The sequence below is a fragment of the Acinonyx jubatus genome, chromosome B1, assembly GCF_027475565.1.
Source record: "Acinonyx jubatus isolate Ajub_Pintada_27869175 chromosome B1, VMU_Ajub_asm_v1.0, whole genome shotgun sequence".
NCBI classification, from domain to species: Eukaryota; Metazoa; Chordata; class Mammalia; order Carnivora; family Felidae; genus Acinonyx; species Acinonyx jubatus.
The window spans coordinates 83,776,556-83,802,978 of NC_069382.1; the positions used below are offsets into that span (position 1 = coordinate 83,776,556).

Here is a 26,423-nt window from a genome sequence, read left to right on the forward strand (position 1 = left end):
AAACTTGTGTTAGGGGAGGTCTGGAGATGGGGGCTCCGGGAGTGGTTTTATATGTGATCTCATCCATGGGAGGAAGCTGATGGACAAGGTCTAGGGGCAGTGGATACCAGGCACATGTGGAAGGAGTTTTAGGCAGGACTAAGCTACGATAAGGGGGAAAACAGTAAGAATAGGTGAAGGAGCAGAAAAAAATAATTAGTTTGAGAAAGGAGGGTGAAACTAAAGAATTCCATCCTTAAAGGCTGTTCGCTGTGAAAGAAAAATAGTGTGTTGAGAATGAGGGATTTATTGGCAGTGAGCTTGAACTGGAGAATGGTAGTGAAGCCTCGAAGTAGATGTTGTGTGTGGAGGGAGATAGAGCTGGGCAAGATTAATGAAAACACCCATATATGTCTGTTTTTTCCCAAAAAAAGATTGCCCAGGAGAAAAGTTACCTCATACTTGAAATGTTCTCCTAATCCAGGATATGCTCTCTTGGTTGCTTTACTCTGCATAATAATCCACTATTTGGAGAATACACATTAGCCTGAAATGACTTCAGTCTATACTAGGTTGGTGTCCTTATAAGGGAGTCTTAATAGGATCCATTACAAAGAAGGTAGAGGTTTATAAACAATTCCTGGGGATGTCTTTGCATAATTGCAAAACTTTTGAAGATGACTTTAAAAAAGAATTCTAGTATATGGTTACTTGTGGAGATCACAAAAATATTACTTGATGTATAGGGATACTTACGTTTTGCTATAAAATGTACAAAGACAATGTCACTAACTGGTATTTTATCTAGGCTTGAAGATCATGTGTATCAGAGAACTGTATTAGATGATTCAAAAAGATTTGCATGATGCATTAACAATACAGCATAAAGGGTTGGGATACAATTTTATTTTTTGTGAGACTAGAATAAAACTATAATTTAAAATTTTAATGTAGACTCATAACTTCTCATTTATATGCCTACATTTTTCTGTATTTAATTTAGCTCAAAACCCTCTTTCTAGGTCTTCTCATTGGGGTTAATGAGAGATTGCTCTATATGTTATTGACCCTAAATTTGAGACTATATAGTAATTGTTAAAGGACCCAACTAAGGTTATATAAAACCTTATATGAAACTGTATGTGGCTATGTGCTTTATATAAAAATGTAAAGCTGTATGGTTTCCATACTTTTATGACTGTAAGGTAAAATTATTCATTTATAATGGCAACAACATACAATTACACTATTTTCTCTAGTCATTGGCAATTCGCGATTCTGGTATCATTATCTCCAGGACTTTTGATGCTATCCGTAACCTCATAAGCTAGAAAAGGTTTAAAGAATCCTAGAAAGATGTCACCACACAAGATTCAAGGGTCTTGCTTAAGACAGACTGGAAAAAAAAAATGAGCCTGGAATCTTTCTCTTTATCAGTAATGGGAAATTATACCGCCAAGATAGAAATTATTTGTAACTGGGCCTTTGTTGTTTTGAGACTTTGCGTGAAATTTTCTAGAGGACAAAATTTATAAGCTTCTGCAATCCTATTTTTTGATGATTGTATATGCTGCAACTTAATGTTATTTTCACGTACCTCTGCTATTCTAAATTGTTGTACAAAGTTACGCAATTTTACTTTTTTAAAATGTAGGTATTGTGTTACTAATTTTTACCCCAAAGCAAGCAGAATTCCTCATTCTTTTCTTTGATCCAGCATTTTCTACTCTCCAAGGAACATACTAAAATTAGTGTTTAAAAATCTTTCCAGATGATACACCATAAAATCAGAGGATTCAGGAAGACTTTCATCTCCTGCACTTGCCCATTTACACTCCCACCTAAATAAATAATGAGTCAACAAACAAATAACCAGAAACTCTTCCACTGATGCATAGAGCCTCGTTAGAATCGAGTTACCTGTAGAACAGTTCTTTCCCTGGAAGGGAGTGTATTGCTATGCTAGGTTTACAGATGAGGAAACTGAAGGTTAGAGCAAGTAAATGGCTGGTTAAAGTTTGTAAGTGATGGAAGCAAAATTAGCAGAGACCCTTTTCTGGGTTCAGACCCCACATTCTCGGTAACACATGCTGCCACCCCATGCTCATGATACACACCAATTTCAAAAATTTGGAAACCATTTTAAAAGCAAACAAAAGGAATAAAATTGTCTGCATTCTAATGTCACAAGAAGGCGACACAAGCACTGTGATCAGGCGCCAACAGACTTTGGAAGAAGGGGTGAAATGATGATGTGCATTTGTTATTTGTGTAACAGCATGTGGGCTGAAGAGCCCGAAGCAAGTTTGTACTTTATGGAATTATTCGCGGTGAATATAGCATGATGACTCAAATTCCAACAGTGTTGTTGAGGGAGACGTGTTATCTAATACATGGTAACTGAGATTCATTCGTATTGGAATTGTGCAAAGTGAGAACTGCCTTTTTTGCACATAATTGAGATTGTGCATGTAAAACTCTGCCCTGCTTTTTCACCTATTAGTAAAAAACAAACATTTTCTTGAGACTTTAACATTTTAATAAATAATGTAATGCCTAAACATAAATCCCACTTAAAGTCGTATTCTCTCTAAAGGAAAATCATTCAAAATGCTCTACCTGGTGTCCCACCCTTTACCCTGATGGTGGAAGATTTGTATAACAGCTTTTGTGAGCTGTGTGTTGTGCATTTTAATGATGGTCTATAAATATTAACTTAGAATTTTTTTTAATTTTCAATTTTCTTCAATTTTAATATATATTTTTATTTCATTTAAATCCAACATACATTGTATGTTAGTTAACATATGGTGTGATGATAGTTTCAGGAGTAGAATTTAAGGATTCGGCGCTTAACTTTTAACACTCAGTGCTCATCCCAACAAGGGCCTTCCCCAAAACCCATCATCCATTTATCCCATCCCTCCACTCAACAAAATAAAGATTATGAAAAGCATACATAGTCATCCAATGAGTGTGGACAAGAGTCACCCTTAATCCTTGCTTGCTGTGACGAATCTATAGTTTCAGGAGCCACAGTGCTGTTATCCAGTAGGAATCTTATTAAGCTCAAAAGTATGCATTTTTTTATTTTTTAAGCTTATTTATTTACTGAAAGAGAGAGAGAGGGATAGAAGAGATGGGGGAAGGGACAGAGAAAGATGGAGAGTAAGAATCCTAAGCAGGCCGTGTGCTGTCAACTCAGAGCCTGACGCAGGGCTCAAACTCACAAACTGTGAGATCGTGACCTGAGCCCAAACTAAGAGTCAAACGCTTTACTGAATGAGCCACCCAGGTGCCCCAAAACTATGCATTTTTAAAAATCACCTAATGTTCTAGGCTAACTCACTAGTTTCATTATTTTGAATCTTTTAGGGTATATATATGGTTGTAAACTTGCAAAAATTTAAAGTGCCTATAATTTTTATGAAAATAAATTAATTTTATATTATATATTTTAACTTTTTGTTATATTGTGCACTAATTTATAAAAGAAATACTTTAGCTAAAAAGTATTAGTTTCATAATGTGGATATCATGTATCAACCTGTGAAATAATTTGAATAAAAATATTACATGGACATGCATGAAGACCTTCTTTTTAAGTATTTGTTCATTTGGTAAATCAAATATTCAATTACAAACTTCCACTTCTGTTTACAGATTCAAAAGGCAGCTGAAGTCTGGATCCTTGGAAGTCATTTCAATACCTGCCTTTTTTTATCCAAACATGTTACATGTCAAGCAGTCAACTGAGGACTCAGGAAAATTAGAGAGGTATCAGGGCACCCGGGTGGCTCAGTCGGTTAAGTGTCTGACTTCAGCTCAGGTCATGATCTAACAGTCTGTGAGATCAAGCCCTGCGTTGGGCTCTGTGCTGACAGCTCAGAACCTGGAGCCTGCTTCGGATTCTGTGTCTCCCTCTCTGTCTCTGTCCCTCCTCCATTCACACTCGGTCTTTCTCTCAAAAATGAGTAAACATTAAAAAAAATTAGGTGTGATGTATTAGAAGACAGTATTCTCAAATAACAAACTTCATCGGATGTACTGTTGGAACCAGCATCTAATAGATCCCATTTCACAGTCAGTTCTTGCAAGAACGACTATGTGTGTGCCTTCCCAGTCTGCGTCCAGTGACGTCAGGTTGGTAGCATGAAATCAGCGATGGTAGGAGCAACTACACTATGGAAATGGGCAGAAGCTACAAATCGTGGTTCATCCCCACCCCACTCCCCAGAAAACATTTACCACCAGCACTGGATTATCAGTGTTCACATGTTCAGCTGATAATTAGCAAGGGCATAAAAGGGCATAAAAGGGCATAAAAGCCTGGGGTTATAAATTATTACACGTGCCTTCTAATTCCAGCTTTTCTGTTTGTTGGTCATCCTGGCAATTTAGCCTTTGTTTTCTTAGCTGCTTCCACTTTCTGGTGTGTATAATAAAATCTACGTTGTATATTTGGAAAAATCATGGTGAGAATAAAATATGATAGTATTTATGAAAGAATTTTGAACAATTAAAAGGTTTGTATGTGTACAAAGGAACACTACTGTTTGATTATAAATGTGGAAGGTATTATAAGAAATGTAGTAATTCGGTTCCTCAAAACTTAATAGAGTAAAAGAAATGCCAGAATTCAGAAAAAACATCTTATCCCAGGAAACTCATTTAGCTCTGTTTTGTTTTACAATAATAAATGGTATGTCAGAATCTGGAAATCTCTTAAGGATTTTGATTTAATTAAGTAGTCAGTTTTTAGAGTCATAAAGCTGGGAGGCATTCTAGATCCTGTTTTTCCTTCTGCCCTTTATGTCTCTATCATTTCTTCTTTAAAAAAAAATCTCTCTTGGAGCGCTTGGGTGGCTCAGTCAGTTGAGTGTCCTGACTTCAGCTAAGGTCATGATCTCACAGTTGATGAGTTCGAGCCCTGCATCTGTCTCGCTGTTGTCAGCATGGAGCCTGCTTTAGATATTCTGTTTCCCTCTCTCTCTGCCCCTCTCCTGCTCACACTCTGTCTTTCAAAAATGAATAAACATTTATTTAAAAAATTTTTTTTCTCTGCATCATCCCTCTCCTTCCCATTCCTCTGCTCTGGACCATTCCTCTGCTCTGGACCATTCCTCTGCTTCAGGAGATTAATGATCTATTTGCTTTCCCTAAGCCTCACCTAGCCTGTCTTCCAATTTATTCTCCATAGTGTAGACAGAAGAATCATAGGAGATCAGGTGCAAAGTTTCCTTCATGATCTGGTCTCTTCCCACCTTACCATCATCAGCTTCTTTTCCATCCATTCTTGGTGCTGTAGATCTAAGGTGGCAGGCTCTCTCACATGCTTCATGTCTTTGCGATACTGGTCCTCTCACTGAATGCCCTGCTCCCTGTTCCACCCGCCCTGTCTTATGTTACATCATCATTGCCAACGTCTTTGTATATCACTTATCTAATCATTCTGATCTTACTTTTTTCCATATTTTCATAGAAGATTATGAAACCCAGAAGGGCGAGAGGTGCATTGTGTATTGTTCTTTGTATCTTAAGGAACTGGCCTTGCATCTAGCTTAGTGTTAAATTAGAATCAAGTTTCTTCTTACTTTTATTTGAATGAGACCTAAGATGAGAAGGGATATTAACTTTCTTGTACAGATCAAAAATTAACTGACCAAAACATAAAATTAATAGATTATGCTTATTCTAGTTTAGCAATGGCAGGTATCGGCCACTAAATGAAGATGGGAACCTTTTTGATGTAACTTTTCAGTGTAACACTCAATTTCACTTACTGTAGACAGTACTCCATGTTAGCAAAGGGCTAAACAAAGTTTGTGTTTAATTACTGGTGTGCTTATAAATAATTATGTAATAATGACAAACATTAACAGATTTTATTATTTATCTTTAGTTGGCGCATCAAACAAGTACTGGATTTTTGTTTTTTGATGCTTTATGCCCAACCAAAGGCCATGTATTATTTACAGGTAAGACCTTGGTATATATATGTATAATTTAAAGTGGAAGTATTATGTTTTCCTTCCTTCCTGCTTGTATTCCTCAACCTTACTTTGTATTCAGAAAATAAGAATATGCCAAAGAAAATGCCAAAAGGAAGTTGAAAGTTGATTTGAACTAAGTCTTCTAGTGGGGTTTACTATTAACAGAGGAAATCATAGTTACCTGAAGCAAACTGAAAAGAACTTCTCAAATTAGAAAAAAATAGAAATTATGCTCCCTACATTTCTCTCCCCGCAAATTTATTACATTAAACAAACATTTTGAACACTTAATATACGCCATTGGTACCCTACATTGTCTCCTTTTGTATTTTATGTTCTACCCATTTCTAAAGTGCCTTACTGTATTTCTTAAATAAATAAACTGTATATAGTTTGGATCCCCTGAATTCTGGCATATTGTTAAATAAAGAGTTTTATGTTTCAGCCGTGAGTATATACTTCACTATACGTGACAATGTGCAGTTGTAAGAAGAGTTTGTAAGATACACTGGAGATGAGAGAAACGTTAGAAAAAAGCCTGAAGCAAGGTGTTTCTCTTTTACCAGAAGAAAAAAAAAGAGCCTTTTGATTTCTGGTTAACAGAAACATGAGATCCACCCAATGTATTCTTCCCAATTTGAAACAATGTGATTCTAGTTTGTGCTCTGGTAACGTGCTTGCGGATTTCCACATTTTTCTGAATCATTTAGGAGGCCCTCTTATTGTATAGATTACCCATAATATATACGAAATTAAAAAAAGAAAATTCTAGGGGAGCCTGGGTGCCTCAGTATGTTAAGCGTCTGACTCTTGATTTCGGCTTAGGTCATGATGTCACAGTTCATGAGATGGAGTTTCAAGTTTGTCTCCGTGCTGCCAGCACAGAACCTGCCTGGGATTGTCTTGTCTCCCACTCTCTTTCGCACCCCCCCCCCACCCCCGCTCGTGCTCTTCCTCTCCCTCTCTCTCTCTCTCTCAAAATAAATAAATAAATATTTTTTAGGAGAAAATTCTAGTTTCTCTTTCCCCCTCTCTTATGGAGAGCTATTCTTAGGCTTATGTGTACCAACATTCATCTACCCACCTAGTTGTGGATGAGAGTGCCAGTTCCCTTTCGTCATCTCATTGCCAAGCACAGTCCCTGGTTCTCTGGTGACAGGACCTGGCGCCTATCATCTCAAACATAAAGCTAATTAGGCTTAAACTGGGAATGGAAGTATTTGTAAGGATGTAAATAGATTCAGATAAATAGATTTTTTTCAATGAGGATTTAGATTGAGTGTTGCATATTACTACTTAGGAAAGAAACCTCATCTCTGGTCTCAGAATCTCACAGTGAAAACTAATAGTAAATACCCTCAGTGAATTGAACTAAAAATAAGATAACCTCATAAAAACTGGTTTTTCAGTGTATTCTATTGAGAAAGTATTTTCAGTTCTCAAGCAAATGCAATTTATTCAATGGAAGCATCAAAGGAACTAATGACTTTTGTTTTTTTTCCAGCTAGAAGATGATATCATAGCTAAAAAGATGTACTTTACAAAAATCACAGATTTTGTGCATAATATCACTTCAAATAATTGGTTTTATATTGAGTTTTCAATTCTTGGATTCATAGGTAAGCCTTGTATTTTCTAGCACACAATAATCTTAAAATTTCTTAAAAACTTATTAGTTACTTAATGGAAAGGAATGGCATGATTTCTGTAAAGATACTGTTAATTTAACACTAAGATCAAATTCAAGTATCTTGAGTTTCAGTAAATGTATTTTTAAACCAATCTTTCCGAGATAGACAATATAAATAAGCAGCCTATACATGTGATGAAAATGTAAGAAAGCTACTACTTGCTAAATGCTTGCTGCAAGTCTGGCCCACATGTTAACTCAGTGACTAAGGGGTACTGCTCTATTTTACATGAAAACTCAAAGAGTTAAAGTTGTAAGAAAGGAATTCTGATTTAAGACTACCGTACTCTAAATTCCTGGTAATTTCCACTATGCCAAATGTGACATACTTAGAAAAGTATAAAAATAAGTGAATCATACCCACCATGGAAGAATGCCTAAAATTGGGCCAATCGTGGGATTTAAAAAAAAAATTCTTTTATAGACTTCCTTTCTTCTTCCTTCCACTCTTTCTACCCTCCCTCCTATACTTTTTCTTGTTTGAACCTTGAGGTGGCAAGTTGAATTACCACACTCATTCCATGGTGCATATCATCCTTGCTTTCATACAGGAGCCCTCTTTTACTTTGTTCTTTCATTTTATGCCCAGTCCCTACTTCCACTTCCTCCCACCCCCCAATAGGCTTCCATTCTAATATGTTCAAAGTGTACAAATAGGGGCACCTAGGTGGCTCAGTCGGTTAACCATCAGACCTCTGCTCAGGTCACGATCTCACAGTTTGTGAGTTCAAGCCCTGCATCGGGCTCTATGCTGACAGCTCAGAGCCTGGAACCTGCTTCAGATTCTGTGACTCCCTCTCTTTTCCCCTCCCCTGCTTGTGCTTTGTCTGTCTCTCGCTCTCGAAAATAAATAATAGACATTTTAAAACGTTTAAAACAAAGTATACATATAAATATGCTTATATTGGTGTTTATCATGTTTTTATGTTTAAAATTTACATAAATGGTGATGTGATAACCCTCTTCATGCCCCTTAACATTTTTGTCCTCAAAACTAGATTTTGAAACTGTCAACATGTTGATTTGTGTCAATTTAGTTTATTGTTTCTTACTGCTGTTGCATACGCCCCACATAATAATCCATTTGACTTCTCCGTCCTCAAAGCGGTCAACTTTGCTCCCAACTCTCTGCTGCCACAAAGAAATGAAGTGACATATTTTGTCCCCTGGATCAGGACTACTGAGGGTGAATATGACTGTGTCTCTAAGTCATGCCAGATTACTTTGCAGATTGGCTGTACAGTTTATAGTCCCCTAAGCAGTGCGTATGAGTTCCCACCTCCCCATATGCTTGACAACATGTGATTCTATTACATCATTATTTATTTATTTATTTTTGCCATTGGGAGGAGTGTTAAGAATTTCTCTGATTGCTAGTGAAATCTGTTATTGATATATTTACTTGATAACTTTCTTTTCCATACTTTCTGTCAAGTATTGCAGAATCCAGTTTTGAAACCCCAAAGGTTTATGCTCAGCCTTGATTTAAATACAAGGAAAAATTATAGGTAACAGCAATACCTGATAAGCTTGAAGAGGAAGTAATTTTGTTGATACATTACTGCAAAAATTTTAAATTTTTTGTATCTTTCTCACCAAAGCCCGGTGTGAGAAGGCTGGAGAATATTCACATTCTGACCAAGAGCACACTGAACAAGGAGCATTGTATATGTAATCCTGAAGTCTTATTTAAGCTTAAGTTTACAACAGCTTTGTTTTTTGTTATTAGTGTTGTTATAACACTAACAATTTTCTTACTCAATATTACCAAAAACATGAGTTTGCTAAATAGAATTTTACAGCATGCTGACAGCAGATAAGGAAAAGACAAATATTGATTCAACTATTTCCATCATTAAATCACTTACTTTGGTTACTATATAAAAACCAAAAAATTAAAATATAACTATACATTTGATTAAATAACTCATACAGATTCAACTCCTAGTAAAGAAAAGGAAGCATGATTACTTCCTACTATCATATTTATTAAATAGGTGTATTTTACACTATTTACTTTAACATTTACCCGAATCTTATACCTTCAACTTCATTTTAAAATCAAAGATGCAGTATATTAGAAGAAAGCAATTGGACCTAAGGAAATATCCTACTTTAAAGTATAGCAAATCTTTAAGTATCACAAATATAAGATAGAAATAAAATTCTTATAAAATGAAGGGTGCCTGGGTGGCTCAGTCGGTTAAGCAGCCGACTTTGTCTCAGGTCATGATGTCGCGGTCCGTGAGTTCAAGCCCGCGTTGGGCTCTGTGCTGACAGCTCAGAGCCTGGAGCCTGCTTCTGTTTCTGTGTCTCCCTCTCTCCTGCCCCTCCCTCATTCGCGCTCTGTCTCTCTCTGCCTTTCAAAAATGAATGAATGTTAAAAAAATTTTTTTTTAATTCTTATAAAATGATGCTCAAATATTGAAATAATGCTATATTTTAATCAAAATTAAATACTAAACATAAAAAATGTGGTAGATTGATAAAGTTCTACGAAAGTCAGGTTATAGATCCGCTTCTACAAAATTAAGTAAAAATTATAGCTTCTGTACATTTCATTTTATGTATATGTATCTTTCACAAGACTTAGAAATTGATCCTCATTGGTTATCAAAATTGGTTTTCTGAGGGTATTCACTATTCTAAACCTGCTTCACACTTCTCTGTCTCAGAAGTGGTAATCTGTAATACTTAAGCAGATATATTATTTTATTATCCTTCAACTTCATGAATGCTTTAAGGATATACTTACATAAGGATATATTTAATTTTTAATGATTTTTTGGTCCTTCCTCTTGTTAATAGAATGAACAACTATATATAAGGGTTATTTTATAATATATGGTATAAACACTCGAGAGTTATTTGGATTTGTTTACTTTTTCTTCGTAGGAAAGCTATTTAAATCTGAGGACTTAACTGACTTTGTGCGGTTTTTTTTAATGTTCTACAAAGATAAACCCATAGATTTGCTTTTGGGGGACATTTTTCAGGTAAAGATGTGTAACCCAGGAGAGACTCCTGTGAGTATTTCTTTACTTTGTAAATACAAACTATTTTAGGAAAATACTATCTGTCTAATGTAATTCCCTGAAATTTGTTTATAGAACTAAACCTGATGAGTGCACTAGTTTTTAAGTTCTGGTATCCAGAATTTTTACTGACACTTATACCTACTACATCAAATAATGAGAGGCCACAGATTTAGTGAAAAGTGGAAGAAAAGTGACAAACAATAATAAAATGATAGATGCAAATTAAATATGTCAAAATATACCAGCTAAGAGATAGTTCATCAGAATGGATTAAAAAACACTATGCAATTATTGCTGTCTGTACTCAGTTAAAATATAATGGAATACATAGGTTAAAAGTAAAAGATGGAAAAATAAATACCTTGCAGACAATAACAAAAAGAAATTTGTACTAGCTATATTAATATCAAAGTAGACTTTGGTAACAAAACCCAAAAAATTTGACCAGGGATCAAGAAAGATACTAAAAGAGTCAAATCACCAAGAAGATATAACAATCCTAAAAGTGTATGCATCTAATAAGAGAGACTCAAATACATGCAGCGAAAGATGACAGAATTAAAGAGAGAAATAGATTAGTCTACAAGTATAGTTGGAGACTTCAACACTCCTCTCTCAAGAACAGAACTGGTGCATAGAAAATCAGCAATGAGAAAAGAATTGAACACCATCTACCATCTGGATTTAATTGATATTTAAAAAGCACTACGTCCAACAGCAATACAAAACACATTATTTTAAAATACACATGGGGGGGCGCCTGGGTGGCTCAGTCAGTCAACCGGCAGACTTCAGCTCAGGTCGTGATCTCACGGTCCGTGAGTTCGAGCCCCGCGTTGTGCTCTGTGCTGACAGCTCAGAGCCTGGAGCCTGTTTCAGATTCTGTGTCTCCCTCTCTCTGACCCTCCCCCATTCATGCTCTGTCTCTCTCTGTCTCAAAAATAAATAAACGTTAAAAAAAAAAATTTAAAAAAATAAATAAATAAATAAATAAAATACACATGGGGACTCCTGGGCGGCTCAATTGGTTAAGCATCTGACCTCAGCTCAGGTCATGATCTTGTGATTCGTGAGTTCGAGCCCTGCATCAGGCTCTGTGCTGAAGTGCAGAGCCTACTTGGGATTCTCTGTCTCCCTTTCTCTCTGCCCCTCCCCTGCTCGCTCTCTCAAAATAAATAAACATTTAAAAAGAAGAAATTAATAACAGAAAGATAACTGAAAATCTGCAAGCACTTGGAATTTAAACAATACACTCCTGAATAAACCATGAATGAAAGAGGAAGTCTCAAAGGAAATTAGAAAATACTTTGAATAGAATGAAATGAAAATACAACCTATCAAAATTTGTGAGATTCAGCTAAAGCACTGCTTAAGGAGAAATTTATCCTAGAAGAAATCTTTACCTTAGAAGAGAAGAAAGATTTTGCATTAATAATCTCAGCTTCCACTTTAAGAAACTAGAAATAGAGAGTAAAATCAACCCAAATCAAGCAGAAGAAAATATTAGCTATGAAGTCAGAAAGCAACAAAATTGAAAACATAAAAGTAGTTCTTTGAAAAGAGCAAGAAAACCAATAAGAAGATTGACAAGACTCAAAAACAAATTATCAATAATAGAGACTATTCATGATGCATATGTATGAGTGTGTGTGTGTACTAACAAGATATGTAGATTATATGCTAAAAACCTGAAAATGCTGATGAAAGAAAGAGACATACCATGATCATGGATCGGATGTGTGTAAATGTGATATGCAGATAGGTATGTATGTAAGCAAGATGTTTAGGTTGATATGTAGATGTTGGTATGTATATACGTACCTATCTACATATCAACCTAAACATCTTGCTTGATAAAAACATTATTTCAAAGTAGATCACCTATCTAAATATAAAACAAACTTTAAACCCTTTAGAAGTGTAAAAAAATATCTTCAGGATCCAGGAGAAGAGTTCTTAGACATGATACTAAAACTATGATCCATTTTTTTAAATTACTAAATTAGATTTCATCAAATTCAAATCTTTTGTAATGTAAATTTTACTGTTAGAAGATAACATACCACAGACTATGAAGAAATATTTGTAAATTCCATATACAACAAGGACTTGTAGTCACAATATATATAAAATTCCCAAAACTCAATAACAGGAAAATAACCCAATTAAAAAATAAGCACAACACTTGAGTAGACACTGCTAAGGTAGTTTCTCCCTTACTGCAATAAGCAATTAACTCAGCTTTCCTTTAGCAGAGCTAAAGGGGCATTTTATGGGAAGCCAACATTTGATAATGCCATCTCATTGGAACTTCTATTAATAGCTTAGCAAATATTATATTTGCTGGTTTTTAACTCCTCAACTAATTTTATCTGACCTTAGTTTCAAATTAAATTAACTCTAGATTATTTAAATACTTTACAGTTATAAAAACAATCCTTTAATATAATACTTTCCTACATGTTTGTACTGCGTAGAAATACATTTAAGTAAGCCTGCTGTTTAAAGATTGCAAAAATGCAATCTACCAAGTGGGAGAAGATATTTGCAAATAATCTATCAGATAAAGGGTTAATATCCAAAATATATAAATAACTTATACAACTCAGCACCAAAAAACTCCCAACTAATCCGATTAAAGAATGGGCAGATAACCTGAATACTTTCCAAAGAAGCCATACAGATGACCAACAGACACATGAAAAGATGCTCAACATCACTTATTATTAGGGAAATGCAAATCAGAACCACAATGAAATAGCACCTCACACCTGTTCGAATGGCTAAAATAGAAAACACAAGAAATAACATGTGTTGACAAGGATGTGGAGAAAAAGGAACCCTTGTGCACTATTGGTGGGAATGCAAATTGGTGAAGCCACTGTGGAAAACAGTATGGAGTCTCCTCAAAAAATTAAAAATAGAATTACCATATGACTTAGTAATTCCAATATTGGATATCTACCCAGAGAAAACAAAATACTAATTGGAAAAGATATATGCACCCCTGTGTTTATTGCAGCATTATTTACAATAGTCAAGATATGGAAGCAACCCAAGTATCCATCAATAGAGGAGTGGATAAAGGTGTGGTATATATACAATGGAAAATTACTCAGCCATAAAAAAGAATGAAATCTTGCCATTTGCAACAACATGGGTGGACCTAGAGGGTATAATACTAAGTAAAATAAATCAGAGAAATACAAATAACATAATATTTTACTCATGGGGAATTTCAGAAACCAAACAAATGAAGAGATTGACAAACAGAACCTTAAATATAGAGAACAAACTGGTGGTTGCCACAGCGGGAGGTGGGTGGGGAGACAGGAGAAATAGGTGAAGGGGATTAAAAGAACAGTTATCTTGATGAGCACTAAGAAATATATAGAATTGTTGAATCATTATATTGTGTACCTGAAATTGATACACTATGTTAATTATACTTGAATATATTGAGTATATAAATTTGAGATGTATTTTTATGAATTTTTAAGTATAGAGTATGTAAAGTAATTCTCAGTGATCATAATAATTTCAAATGTTTGCTTGTAATATTAAGGGGTGGTTTCACAGGTCATCTTTCTTATTTTTATTTTTAATGAGATTAACCAAATCTTTTTTCTATAAAGCATAATATTGGTTGTTTTAATCATGTTTTTTTTTTCTACTTAATACATTGAGGGGGGTGTAACAGTGTAGGAATTAATTAATATGAAAAGACAAAGAATAATATAGTCTGAGAGAATGGATAGAAAAATACAAAAAAATTTAATTTATGTTGTTGAAATAACAAGAAGGGAGTGGAAAATTATAGTTGGTACAGTAGTAGCCTGATTTTCTATGACAGAGTTCAAGAAAATACATGCTTTAACTAACACCTTTTTGTACCTCAACTTTTATTATTCTTATGAAGAAAAATCTAAGTAATAAAGTTTTATTTAATGTTTAAGTATTAAAATAGAACTCTGGCAAAAACTAATATAATACAGAATTCTTCCATCCATAAAAGCAATAAAAAGGAGTATTTGGGTTGTTACAGAAGATTATTGTTTCTCTTTTTCCCCAGGAAAAGTGTGCAGAACGAAATAAGCAAATTCGTATTCGATATAAACCTTCTCTTTTCCAGCATGTGGGTATACAGTCATCATTCCCTGGAAGAGAACAATATTCCAAAGTAAGATTTTGAAATGTTACTTGAGTAATATAAAATGTCTTGTGAACTTATAAAATATCGTTTAGGAAAGGAGAGATGGAAACATGAGAGAGACTGTAAAATGTAGTTGTTTAAACATAGTTCATCTTACAATAGCTATATATTGTAAAGAGCAATCATCTTTTCAAGACCAAGTTATCTGTCATGGTTAGAAAAATCTAGCCTATGTTAACTTCTTTGCCTTACTATTATGTAACAGCTGTGCAATTCAAGTAATGACTAAAAACATGTTTTAAAAATCATAATACACTCACTATTTTAGTCTAATATTTAAAATTAGACAAGAATATTTCCAAATAAAATGTCCCTATTATTTAATTTAGATGTATCAACATTCTTATTTCAGATCACTATTTATTGTACCAACAAAAATTTGATTTTTTGGTATTGTTTGGTTTTTATCATTCTTAAATTTTCCATCATTTTTGGAAACAATGTTATTTATAATTGAATATAATTTAATTATAAAATATATAGTATATATATATAATATAATATAATTGAATTATAATTGAATGTTATTTATAATTAGCATCTTGGTAGGGTAGAAGAAGCAAAGACTTTGGAGTCAAAACACGTAGTTTTTAGTTACGGTGGCCTATGTCCTCTGTGCTCTCTTCAGTCTGTAAGAGGGAGAAGTTTAAATTAGATGATCCTTAAGATGTTTTCCACCTTTGAAATACTATTGACATCTCTCCCTTCATTTCTTCACACAACAAAGCAAATGACTGCTTTAATCTTTGGCAGTTGAAATGAGAGAAATGCACGTGCACATACTCTCATCATTTCATTCATTATTTATGATCAGCCCTCCTTCCACCTTTTCTACTCCTTATCTCTATATATTTATTGTACTGAGTTCTTTGGAACACTGCCTGAAACATAGTGTGAATTTAGTAGATGTTAGCTATTAGCTATTATGCAAGGTGAAATTCTAGATTGAAAGTATTCATTAAGCAAAACAGACAAGTGTCTGGTATATTGAAAATTTATGAATCTGCATGCAAAAAATAACATCATAAAAATACATAAAACATAGCTGCAGGTGATGCAGAAAGAAATTGGTCTATACCATTCTATTTGTTGGTGCTGTTATAATGGAACTCTTTTCTTCCATTGTATTTTTTTGCTTGATGAGCTGTTTTAACCCTACCTTTGTAAATTTACAACCGATTAAGTAGAATATTTATCTAATCACTCATATTTTAATGTTATAACCTAGCTTTTTACCTTTTTATACCTCACACCATGTAAAATAGAAATAAATAACAGTTTAGTGACATGTCCAATGTGGATTGTATATTTTTAAAATATATATTACTTTAATTATTATAATTATTTAATCATATTATTTTAAAATTTTCTAACAGGATATTTATTATTAGGAGTTTCATAATTCGAGTACCTTCTTTAAAAATGATCAGCATCATTCTTTGGAAAAAATGACATAATGAGGATTAGTCTTAGTTCTCAACTTTCTTCAAAGTGGCTAAGAGACTATCTCATATAAAAAAATAAGCCTTTGATAATATAGTGGTAAGTATAAAAATTGATATAAATATATAGAAAATTATCAGATATTTATTAGCCTTATTTTATAATCATATTTTGTGTATTTTTAAAACTTTATACATATAACTTTCTGATATACTCTCTAATATTTTGTTTGAGAATAATGAGTATTTTCTTTTCCTTTTTATCATATACTGTACACATACAATGAATTTGGAGACAATAGATCGCAGTTTGAAGCCTCATTCTTATCAATAGATGCAACACTATGGATGAATCTCTAAAACACTGTGCTAAATGAAAAAAGCCAAATGCAAAAGACTATATACTCTATGATTCAATGTGGAATTCTAGAAAAGGCAGATCCTGACATCTTATTATGATTTTAATTTGCATTTCTTTGATGGCAAATGATGTTGAGCATCTTTTCATGTACTAGCTGTATGTATGTATATATGTATGTGTGTGTGTATATGTGTGTGTGTGTATATATATAATGAAATAATAGATTTTTACCAAATATGGATTTTAATGAAATGTAGTATATAGTTTTTGAAATGTCTGAGTATTTGCCCATGGGTTGTTCACCTGTTTACTTTTGTTTGTACATACATGGTCTCTGCTTATGACTTGCTCTTTCATTTTCTTAACAGTTCCTTTCAATGAATGAAAGACTTTCACCTTGATACAGGTCACTCCACCCAAACCTCCACTCTGTCCATATAGTTATGCCATTGCTTAGTTCAGTATTCAGTGATTTCATAACGAGAATATAAAACCTGTTTACACTTAAACTGCATGGTATGCTCTATTTTTCCTTTATTATGCAGCTTTTTTTTGTTTTAAGTTTGCTTTATTTCAATGTACTTATCACTAATTCATCCTCAGATTGCCTGCAAATTATCTAAATCTGTTCCTGATGTATTGAAACATTTTAAAAATCATGGCTGAATGTTGAATATTGTTGAATGCTTTTCTGCATTTCTACCACTTCCTAACCTTGAAAAATCTCTCTCCTGCAGCCTCTGACCAGTTCTAGCATATATCTTAGGAACCAGGCAGTTGATTTTCCTGTTTTCTATATCTCAAATCTGTATCATTCTTGGTCAACTCATTTGTTTTAGTAAAGCACACTCCCCTCTTCCTGGTAATTTCTTGAGAAAGATTGTGTAGGAGATAAATTCTTGGAAAACTAAAACATCTTAAAATGACTGCAGTCTATAAAACTTAATTGTTAGGTTGGGTAGGCAAAGGATTCTGAATTCTGATTTTTTAAGGTATTCAAGACTGTAACTGATGAAAAGTAGTTAAAGCCATTCTAATTCCTGTTTCTTGGTATCAGACCAATCTTCCCATCTGTAGACCTTTAAAACTTTTCTTCTATTTGAGATTCTACAATTTCATGATGATAGGATAGGTCTATTTGTATCTATTGTGCTTAATATTTGGTAGGGCTTTTTAATATGAAAACTCGTGTTTCGATTCTGGAAAATATTCAGAAATTATTTTGTTGATAAATTTCTCCCTCTGTTTTCTATGCTCTTTTTAAGGAACCCTATTTCAAATGTAAGATTCCTTAGATTGATGTTCTCTCTGTCTCTTACTTTCTCCTTCCTATTTTCTTTCTATTTGCTTCACTCTCTGAAAGTTCTTCTGAATTTTGCCTTATATCCTTTTTATGAGTGCTTTTTTGTTTTGTTTTGTTTTTTGGGAAGGAGGGCAGTTTTCATTGATTGGTTGGTTTGGTTGTTTGTTTTTGCTATTGTAGCTTTAATGTCTGAAGAACTCCTTTTGTTCTCCTAATGTCATTGTCCTCTTTTATAACCCTTGGTTCTTATTTTATGATTGAAATACTTCTACTTAACCCTCTGAGGATTTTAATATTTTTAAAATATTTTTTTAAGCTTCTTATTCCTGCATAGTTTCTATTTCCTCCAAGTTGGTTTGTTGTTGTTGTTATTGTTGTTTTTGGTCTCTGTTCTTCAAGTTGAAGGATTTCCTCAGGTATGTAGTGATCATAGATTGTATGTTCAAAAGGAGAAAGGTGGTTGGAGGCCCTGAGCACATGGCTGAACCTGTCAGTTTCACTGTCTGGGGAGGAGTGGCTAGGCTCTTTCCCTAAGGAATCATCTGTTCGTGTCTCTAAGTTTTGCCTCATGGGCTAATTAAATTGCTAGAGAATCTGGGAGCCCAGTAGGCAAAGATAGTAGGGGTTTCGGTGTTCACTTTGTCAAGATTCACTTATTTGTCTTGTTTATCGTTGTTATCCTTACCCTGGTTTGAGTCTAGATACCCTATGTTTGCATTTTCAGAGAATTACCCTTCAAGAGTGAAGAGAAGATCATCACTTCGCTCCATGGGGCGGAAGAGGGTATTTAGAGCTTCAACTACCTCAGACTTGCAAGCCAGTCTCACAGTTTTGCCCCATCTTCACCTCCATTTTTAGCAGTAGGGGGGTTTCTCTGCTGCAGATGGTACTTCTGTTTCCATACAGCTTTCACAGACCTCCATTCTTTTGCCATTGTTTCCCCTCCCATTCTGTTTGTAAGATCCTGTATTTTTAACTGACCCTGAAGGTTAAGTGTGACTTCTAGAAAGAGTGAAAGTAAATACTTGTGCCTGATTCACCGTCTTTATTAGGCAGCCTACTAGTTCATTCTTGAACTTTGACTCTTTGGCCTATTTGTTTTTTAACTTCCAAAAACAAAATTTTAATTTCCAGGACTTTCAGCTGATTCTTTTTATGTACACAATACCCTTCCTATCTCTCAGAGACAATTAGTTACACTTAACCATTAGCACATTAGTATATGTGTAATTCGTTATTTTAACCACTTTCTATGCTTATTGTTAGTTCTGCATCATTGCCATCCTTCTCTCCATCTCCCCTGTTTCTCAGGGGAAAACTCATGCAGTACAGAATATTTTTCCCCACAAAGTGCCATGTTAGATTCTGTCAGTGAGAGATAGTCCCAGTAGATGTGGAAGACAGCAGAGAAGGTAACAGTTGCCTGCTGTGGACAGGAAATTGAGATCACACTTGCTGCCAGGCAGCTGAGATCATCTGCCGTGGTTTCCATATGACCCTCGTACTTCCAGATTTCCTGAACGTGCCTTCTTGACCTTTGCTCCCCCAATCCTTCCAACAATTGGGATCACTTCCAGTTTGCTCCATCTACATTAAGTCTACTTCTTTATTCAGAATACCTCCAGTGGCATCTGTTTCCTTGACTGACCTCAGTTTTCCGCTGAATTGAGATTTTGTTTCCTGCTTGTTGAGACTCTCTATTTGTTTCGTTGTGAATGCTGACTCTGTTTTCTGTCGCCTTCCTCCACTATTGGTGGGAGGAATGGGGCAGTCTACTGCTGCTCCCTGTGCACACAAGCTTTTTTTCTGAGTAGGGAAGACCCTTCTTGCTTCTCCACTGGAAACACCCACACCCAGTGCCTCTGCTGGGGAATGGTCGTTTCTGATGTCTGCTGCTCTGCATAAGCACATATATTCCAACTGTGACTCTGCAGTTAACTCCAGGGCCCTTGCCTGTTCCCCTATATCCACTGTCTCTTGAGTTTGGGTCATCCTTAGAGCCACTCTCACCTTTTTAGTAGCTGGTGCCAGTGTGTTTTGGAATTTGAAATCCTCCCCTTCTCATCTGGTCTCATATGCTTTCCATCTGACACTCCCTCAGAATGATTTCTATGGATGGAAGGTGTTCATGCAGAGTTAACATTTGATATTTCAACAGTAAAAGGGGCACAATCTGCAACTATGTGAATGGAACTAGAGGGTATTAGGCTAAGCGAAATTAGTCAGTTGGAGAAAGACAAATATCATATGACTTCCTTCATATGAGGACTTTAAGATACAAAACATGAACATAAGGGAAGGGAAGCAAAAATAATATAAAAACAGGGAGGGGAACAAAATATAAGAGACTCTTAAATATAGAGAACAGAGGGTTGCTGGAGGGGTTGTGGGAGGGAGGATGGGCTAAGTGGGTAAGGTGCATTAAGGAGTGTACTCCTGAAATCATTATTGCACCATATGCTAACTAACTTGGATGCAAATTAAAAAATGAATAAACTACTAATAAAAATCATCAAAATCTTAAAAAAAATAAAAATAAATTAAAAAGGTACATAGTATATAACCAAAAGTATGCATTATTTATATACATACCACTTCACCATGAAAATGTGGGTGCATTTCCATGAAGATAATCCTGCATTCTGTGAGTTCAATTAGACCTGCATCATGTTGTTTGTTTGTTTGTTTGTTTGTTTGTTTTATTTTTTTAGTGGGACTGAGGTCAGCAAAATTTGAAGAAGGTAGCGCAGGTAACAAATTTCCCAGGCAACTTCTTTATCTGTTACCCTCTCAGTCACCTGTCTTTCTAACAAGCTCCTTTCAGAATGTCTCCCTTCTTTCCTGCAAGAACAGCAAGAGACCACCACCACCTCATTTTTTCCCTCCCACATTAGGAATTTGAAGTGCCTTCAGCACCCTCCACTGCAACCAGATTTCCCTTTCAAAAACAATTTCAGGGAAATCGGGAACTATCCTTTTGCTAACATTTTTAGATATTTAAAATTAGGTGTTTCCAAACTGATGAAAGAGCTGCAGAATGGGTTACCCCTTCCATTTTCCAAAGGGTGCGTTTCAAAATGGAATAAAATTCAATCGTATCAGATTTTTAGCTTTGTTTATATTTATTAAGCAATATACATATATCCGGCTGAACATTAACAAAAAGAGCAACAATCCTCTGCATTTTCCCCATCCTTATCTGACTCACCAGAGGCAAGGACATTTAATCATTCTGGTTTAAATGCTTGGTAGTTTTCTTTATATTGCTAAATAATACACTTACACTGCTAATTTTTATTTATCCACATTATTTTTCCTGCAGTATAGATGAAAATTTAGATACTTATTCATTTTTACTATGTCTTAGTCAGTTTGGGCTGCCATAACAAAAAACAAAACACACGCACACACAAAAAAACACAAACTGGGTGGCTTAAACAACAGAAATTTATTTATCACATTTGTAGAGGCTGGGAAGTCCAAGATCAGGATGCCAGCATGGGGGCTTTTGGTGAGACCCCACTTCCTGGTTTGTAGACAGCTGTCTTCTGACTATATCCTCACATGGCCAAGAGTAGAGAAAGGTCTGGTCTCTTTATCCCATTATAAAGGCACTAAAGTCGTTCATGAACATTCCACCTTTTTGACCTAATTATCTCCCAAAGGCCAAAGGCTATATTTCCAAATACACTGAGGATTTAGGCTTCAACATACGAATTTGAGGAAGGAGATGCAAATATTCAGTTGATGGGATATTATGACATTGATTATTTTGCCCCTTTCTTTTCTGAATTTTCTGAAAGAATAATCAAATATTAAGTTTACTGAATTGACCTTCTACGTGTCATAGCTTTTATTTACTATGTCCTATCATTGGTTTTTCTATGCACTAGGTGGATTCCTTGACTAACTTTTCTAATCAGTGTTTACTTTATTTTTGTTTTATTCCTTTTTTCCTAGCATCCACTTGCGCTGTGAATACAATTTTTCTCAAATCTCAGGATACTATTAGATCTATTTATGAAACATTTTTATTTTTTTAAAGTTTATTTATTTATTTTGAGAGAGACAGAGAGAGTGCAGGAAGGAGACAGGCAGAGAGAGAGTGGGACAGAGAAACCAAAGCAGGCTCTGTGCTGACAGCAGTGAGCCTGATGTGGGTCTTGAACTCACGAACCATGAGATCATACCCTGACCCGAAGTCAGATGCTTAACCTACTGAGCCATCCAAGTGCCCCTCATGAAACATTTTAAAGTTCTCTTCTGTATTCTGAATGCGCTGTTTTTTCTGTGACCAGATAAATCTATCTGCTTGTCTATTTTGATCTGTTAGGTTACACACTTTCCTCAAATATTTAGTGATTCTTGGTTCTCTGGTGGCAAATATGGGTAATTTTAATTCCTCTCCCTCCCCACTCCTTTCCCCACACTGCATTTATCTTCATATTCCTTTATAAAATTGAAAGGAATGAGGCTTCCTGAGAGTTTTTGGTACATGGATAGAATTTGTTGGCTTATGGCCACCATAAGTCGGTTAAGCTCCAACTCCGGCTGAGGTCATGACCTTATGGTTCATGAATTCGAGCCCCTCTGCTGTCAGCACAGAGCCCACTTCAGATCCTCTGTCCCCATCCCCCACCTTTCACACGTGCGTGCGTGCACTCTCGCACGATGAATAAACATTTAAAGAAAAAAAATTTTTTGGCTTACAAACTCTGTTGTAGAGTATGTGGGTGACTAGGCTGTGATTGTTTTGTGTTGGAGTGTTTTTTTTCCGTTTTTTTGTTTTCCCATTGGTTTGAGTGAAGGGGCACCAACATCGCAACCTATGTCCCAAAGAGCTTTGTTCTGGGACATAGGTTCACCCAGTGCCTGCCCTAGTTGCTAGTTACATCTGGGTGGCTCATTCAACTTTCCTTAGAGAAGACTATGTGTATCAGTTGCCTGGGGCGAAAAGGCCTTGCAGCTCTCCCGTGCTCCCGACAACACTCCCCCTTCCTTCTTCAGGGTTAGCTCCGCTTTGGCTTCCATCTTTCATCAAATTTGCCATCTCCATTCTAGCCCTGTGTTCCACATGCTGAAGTCACAGACTCCTCGGCTCCATTGTCAGGCCCCACTCTTCCATCAGATTTATGTCTCTCGTTAATTTGATTAAATGTCTCCTCAGCTGTGAGCCTCCTCTATTCTTTATGTCATTTGGAATTTTATGTTTTTCATTCATTTACTATCATTTCAGTGGGGTCTAGCCGTCCACTACCTAGAACCAAGGGTTTAGATACTACATTTCAACTTTTGTCAACTTTTAATTTTATTAAGTAAAATAAAATTTACATTCATGACCCCAGCAAGATAAATGTCACCCTCTTTTCTTTAACCAGGTCTAACATAGCAACACCTTAATATTCATTTCTTTAAGTCTTTTAAAAAAGCTTTTATGTAAAATTTGTTCCTTAACCAGTTAAATTATATATTACACTTCTCACAAAACTTTTTAAAATGTAAGATAAATTTTCTATAGTTCATTAAGGAGAAAAATAGTTTGGTTTATTTCTATTCATCTAGCTAGTAGTTCAAAAATAATAATTTAATAAAAACATTTATCTTGGTGATGAATATTCTAAGTTTTAAATTTTTAAAAATTTTGCCTGCCATCAATTTAAATGTTCTTTATCATTTCATGTTCTACGTCTATAATAAACATAAAAGAGGTTTAGAAACAAATAAAATATTTCTGTATGAATAATTTCTGAAAACTCAAATAAGATACTTAGTTTTTCTATTAGTTGGTAAGCAAGAGAATAGTGTGTTTTTATAATTTGCCAGCGCGGCATCCTACATGAAAAGTTATTTTTGTTTTACTGCGGCTCACTGGGCTTAGGGCAAAGTGTTTCAATGTGTTGAAGTAGGGTTACCAAATAAGATACAGGATACTTAATTAACTTTGAATTTAGTTAAACAATCACTTTTTTTTTTTGTATGTGTGACCCATTTGTTTTATTGCTGTTGCTAAATCTACTAAGCCTCGTTGGAGGTGATGGAGGGAAAGGAAGTAGATAGATATCTCCCATCAAAATGCTTTAATTGAATTGAGTTTATGCCTTTGACTTTTACTGAATAACAATATATGGCATATTTGCATGTTTTTCAAGACTATTATTTAAAGTTTTGTTTTGTTTTTTTTTTAATGTAAAGATACATGTGACAACTTTCTCTTAATTAGAAAAAGGATATACTTTCCCAAGGAGTAGTCATGATTTGTTTGGCCCATTGTGGGTATTTTTGTTCCCTTTGACTAACAAGAAATTCAAAACTAATTTAATATGAAATGTAGTACTCATATTTTCTTGCATTCACAGCAAAATTTCTCCAGTTCTAATTTTATATTTAGTCTCTGATTTTCTTTCATATATTAGTGTTAAAAGATTATTATGTTTCAATTTTATGTTTATGTTTCAATCCTAAATCTTTCCTATATTTATTTATATTTTAAATTATAAAAATAAAGTGAATGTTTAAAAATATCTGGATATTGTCATATTAGCGACATCTGGCTGGCTCAGTAGAGCATGCAACTCTTAATCTCGGGGTTGTGAATTCGAGCCCCATGTTAGGTGTAGAGTTTATTTAAAAATATTTGTACCTTATCTACAACAGTTGGTTGGCTTTAGTGATAATCCCAGGTATCCCAGTGATGGAAATCTACTTTCAATAATTTTAACACCATGATGGTATTAAAATTGATATTGTCTAATACATCTTAAGAATCATGTCTTTGCCAATTTAAATATTCTTCTCTACTTATAAGGTGAAAGAGTGGTCAAAAGGATAGAATAAAGAATGTTATCAAAATTTTTCATAAAAATAATTATATCCTTGTGAATTAATTAATTTCTATTTAATTAATTTTCTAGATACTATACATTTCTTGTTTTTATTTCAGACAATATGAAGATAATAAGCATAACAAGAAAAATTCTGTAATACACTGGAACTTCAGATAAGCCTGATTTCTCATGGCATCTTTCAGAAATTATAATAATGAAAATGCATAATTGTATAGAAGAGAATTCAGAAATTAACACACTTGTAGGCTTGAAAGTGTTAAGCTCCCTCTTATGTCAAGGAAAATTGCAGTGTTTATTTATGATGTTTGTACCCTTACTATTATAATTTAATTAAAAAAATAGTAAAGGCAGGGAAGTTTTTGAAAATTGAGAAATGAATTTTGTTGACGTAGTTATGCTATCACATAATCTTAATAAATAGCTAATAGTTCAGATACATGTCATGGACAGGTTCTGTGTAAATTGGTATATGTTCTTATCCATTTTGTCAGGACATCTAAAGAAAGCACAATTTAAGCCTGGGTCTCTCAGTGCCACAATATCTTCTTGTCTTTTAAATAAGTGCATTTAAAACTATAAACTTACCCCTAAAGTGCTGTTTGAATTGGTTTACCAACCTCTTGATATTTATGTATTCCGATAGTCATTCAGTTCTAAAAGATTTTGTAATTTCTCTTATTATTACTTTCTTAGCTCATGGGTTATTTGGGAGTGTTTTCTTTTTTTCTTTTTTCTTCAAATATGTTGGTTTTTGCCATCTTTTACTGTTGATTTCTCATTTAATTACATTGTTCTTAGTGGATTTTATCTGTGTGATGAGATTTGAGAATTGTTAAGAGTGCTTATGTTTCATGTGAATTTGAAAAGAATGTATAGTGTCTGTAGACTCCCTTTAAAATATGTTGCATTCATTTGTTTCTTATAAATGTGTTTTGTGCTTTGGAAACGTCTTCTTAAATATTCCCAATTATTGGGTGCAGAATTCTCTTATATCCGGCTTTTTAATTTACTTATTCAGGTTTTTAAAATTCTTCCTAATTTTTGTCTGCTTGATTATCAGTTTCTTATAGGAGTCTATTAAACTCCACTATTCTTCTTGTTATTCTGTTGAGTTTTATTTTATTTATTTTGAGAGATAATAAGAGATATTTCTTCTTCCTTCTTATTCATCAATAAAATATGAAAATTGTACTTCCTATTGTGTATTACCTATCCTTGAGTGCCAAAACTTTACATATTTACCTCAGTATGAACTGTGTCACATACCAACATATAAAAAGAATATGAAAGATGAACTGTTCACATGTGTCCATTTCAGTCTCTCCTTTTAGAAAAGAAGAAGCAATATGTCAAGTATATTTCAGTGAATCTGGGTTAGGGTGGTTGGTGGGGGGAGAAGAAGAAAAGATATTACATGGATGTTACCTGTGGCAGATGTAGAAGAAAAAAAAGAGAAGTTGAAGAGAAGCCTTAAAGATTCAACACAATAACTGTTGCCCTTAATGAAATGATTCCAGAACAGAGAATTTTGGCAGTCAACACAAAGCATTTCCAGAAAA

General features: G+C 34.5%; 1 protein-coding gene across 8 annotated transcripts in view; it reads left to right on the forward strand.

Annotated features, from left to right (window-relative positions):
* MGAT4D (MGAT4 family member D) overlaps positions 1-26,027 on the forward strand; it is a 72,501-nt gene extending 46,474 nt beyond the window's left edge. For 2 of the 8 annotated variants that reach the window (XM_053216935.1, XM_053216937.1), the window contains 6 exons: positions 3,643-3,756; positions 5,882-5,957; positions 7,477-7,591; positions 10,558-10,688; positions 14,773-14,880; positions 18,744-24,953. In XM_053216935.1, coding sequence (XP_053072910.1) covers positions 3,643-3,756; positions 5,882-5,957; positions 7,477-7,591; positions 10,558-10,688; positions 14,773-14,880; positions 18,744-18,764 — 565 coding nt within the window. In that variant the 3' untranslated portion in view covers positions 18,765-24,953. The other 6 variants (XM_053216938.1, XM_053216933.1, XM_053216931.1 and 3 more) reach the window with 6 other exon arrangements.
* Positions 26,028-26,423: the final 396 nt, after the last annotated feature.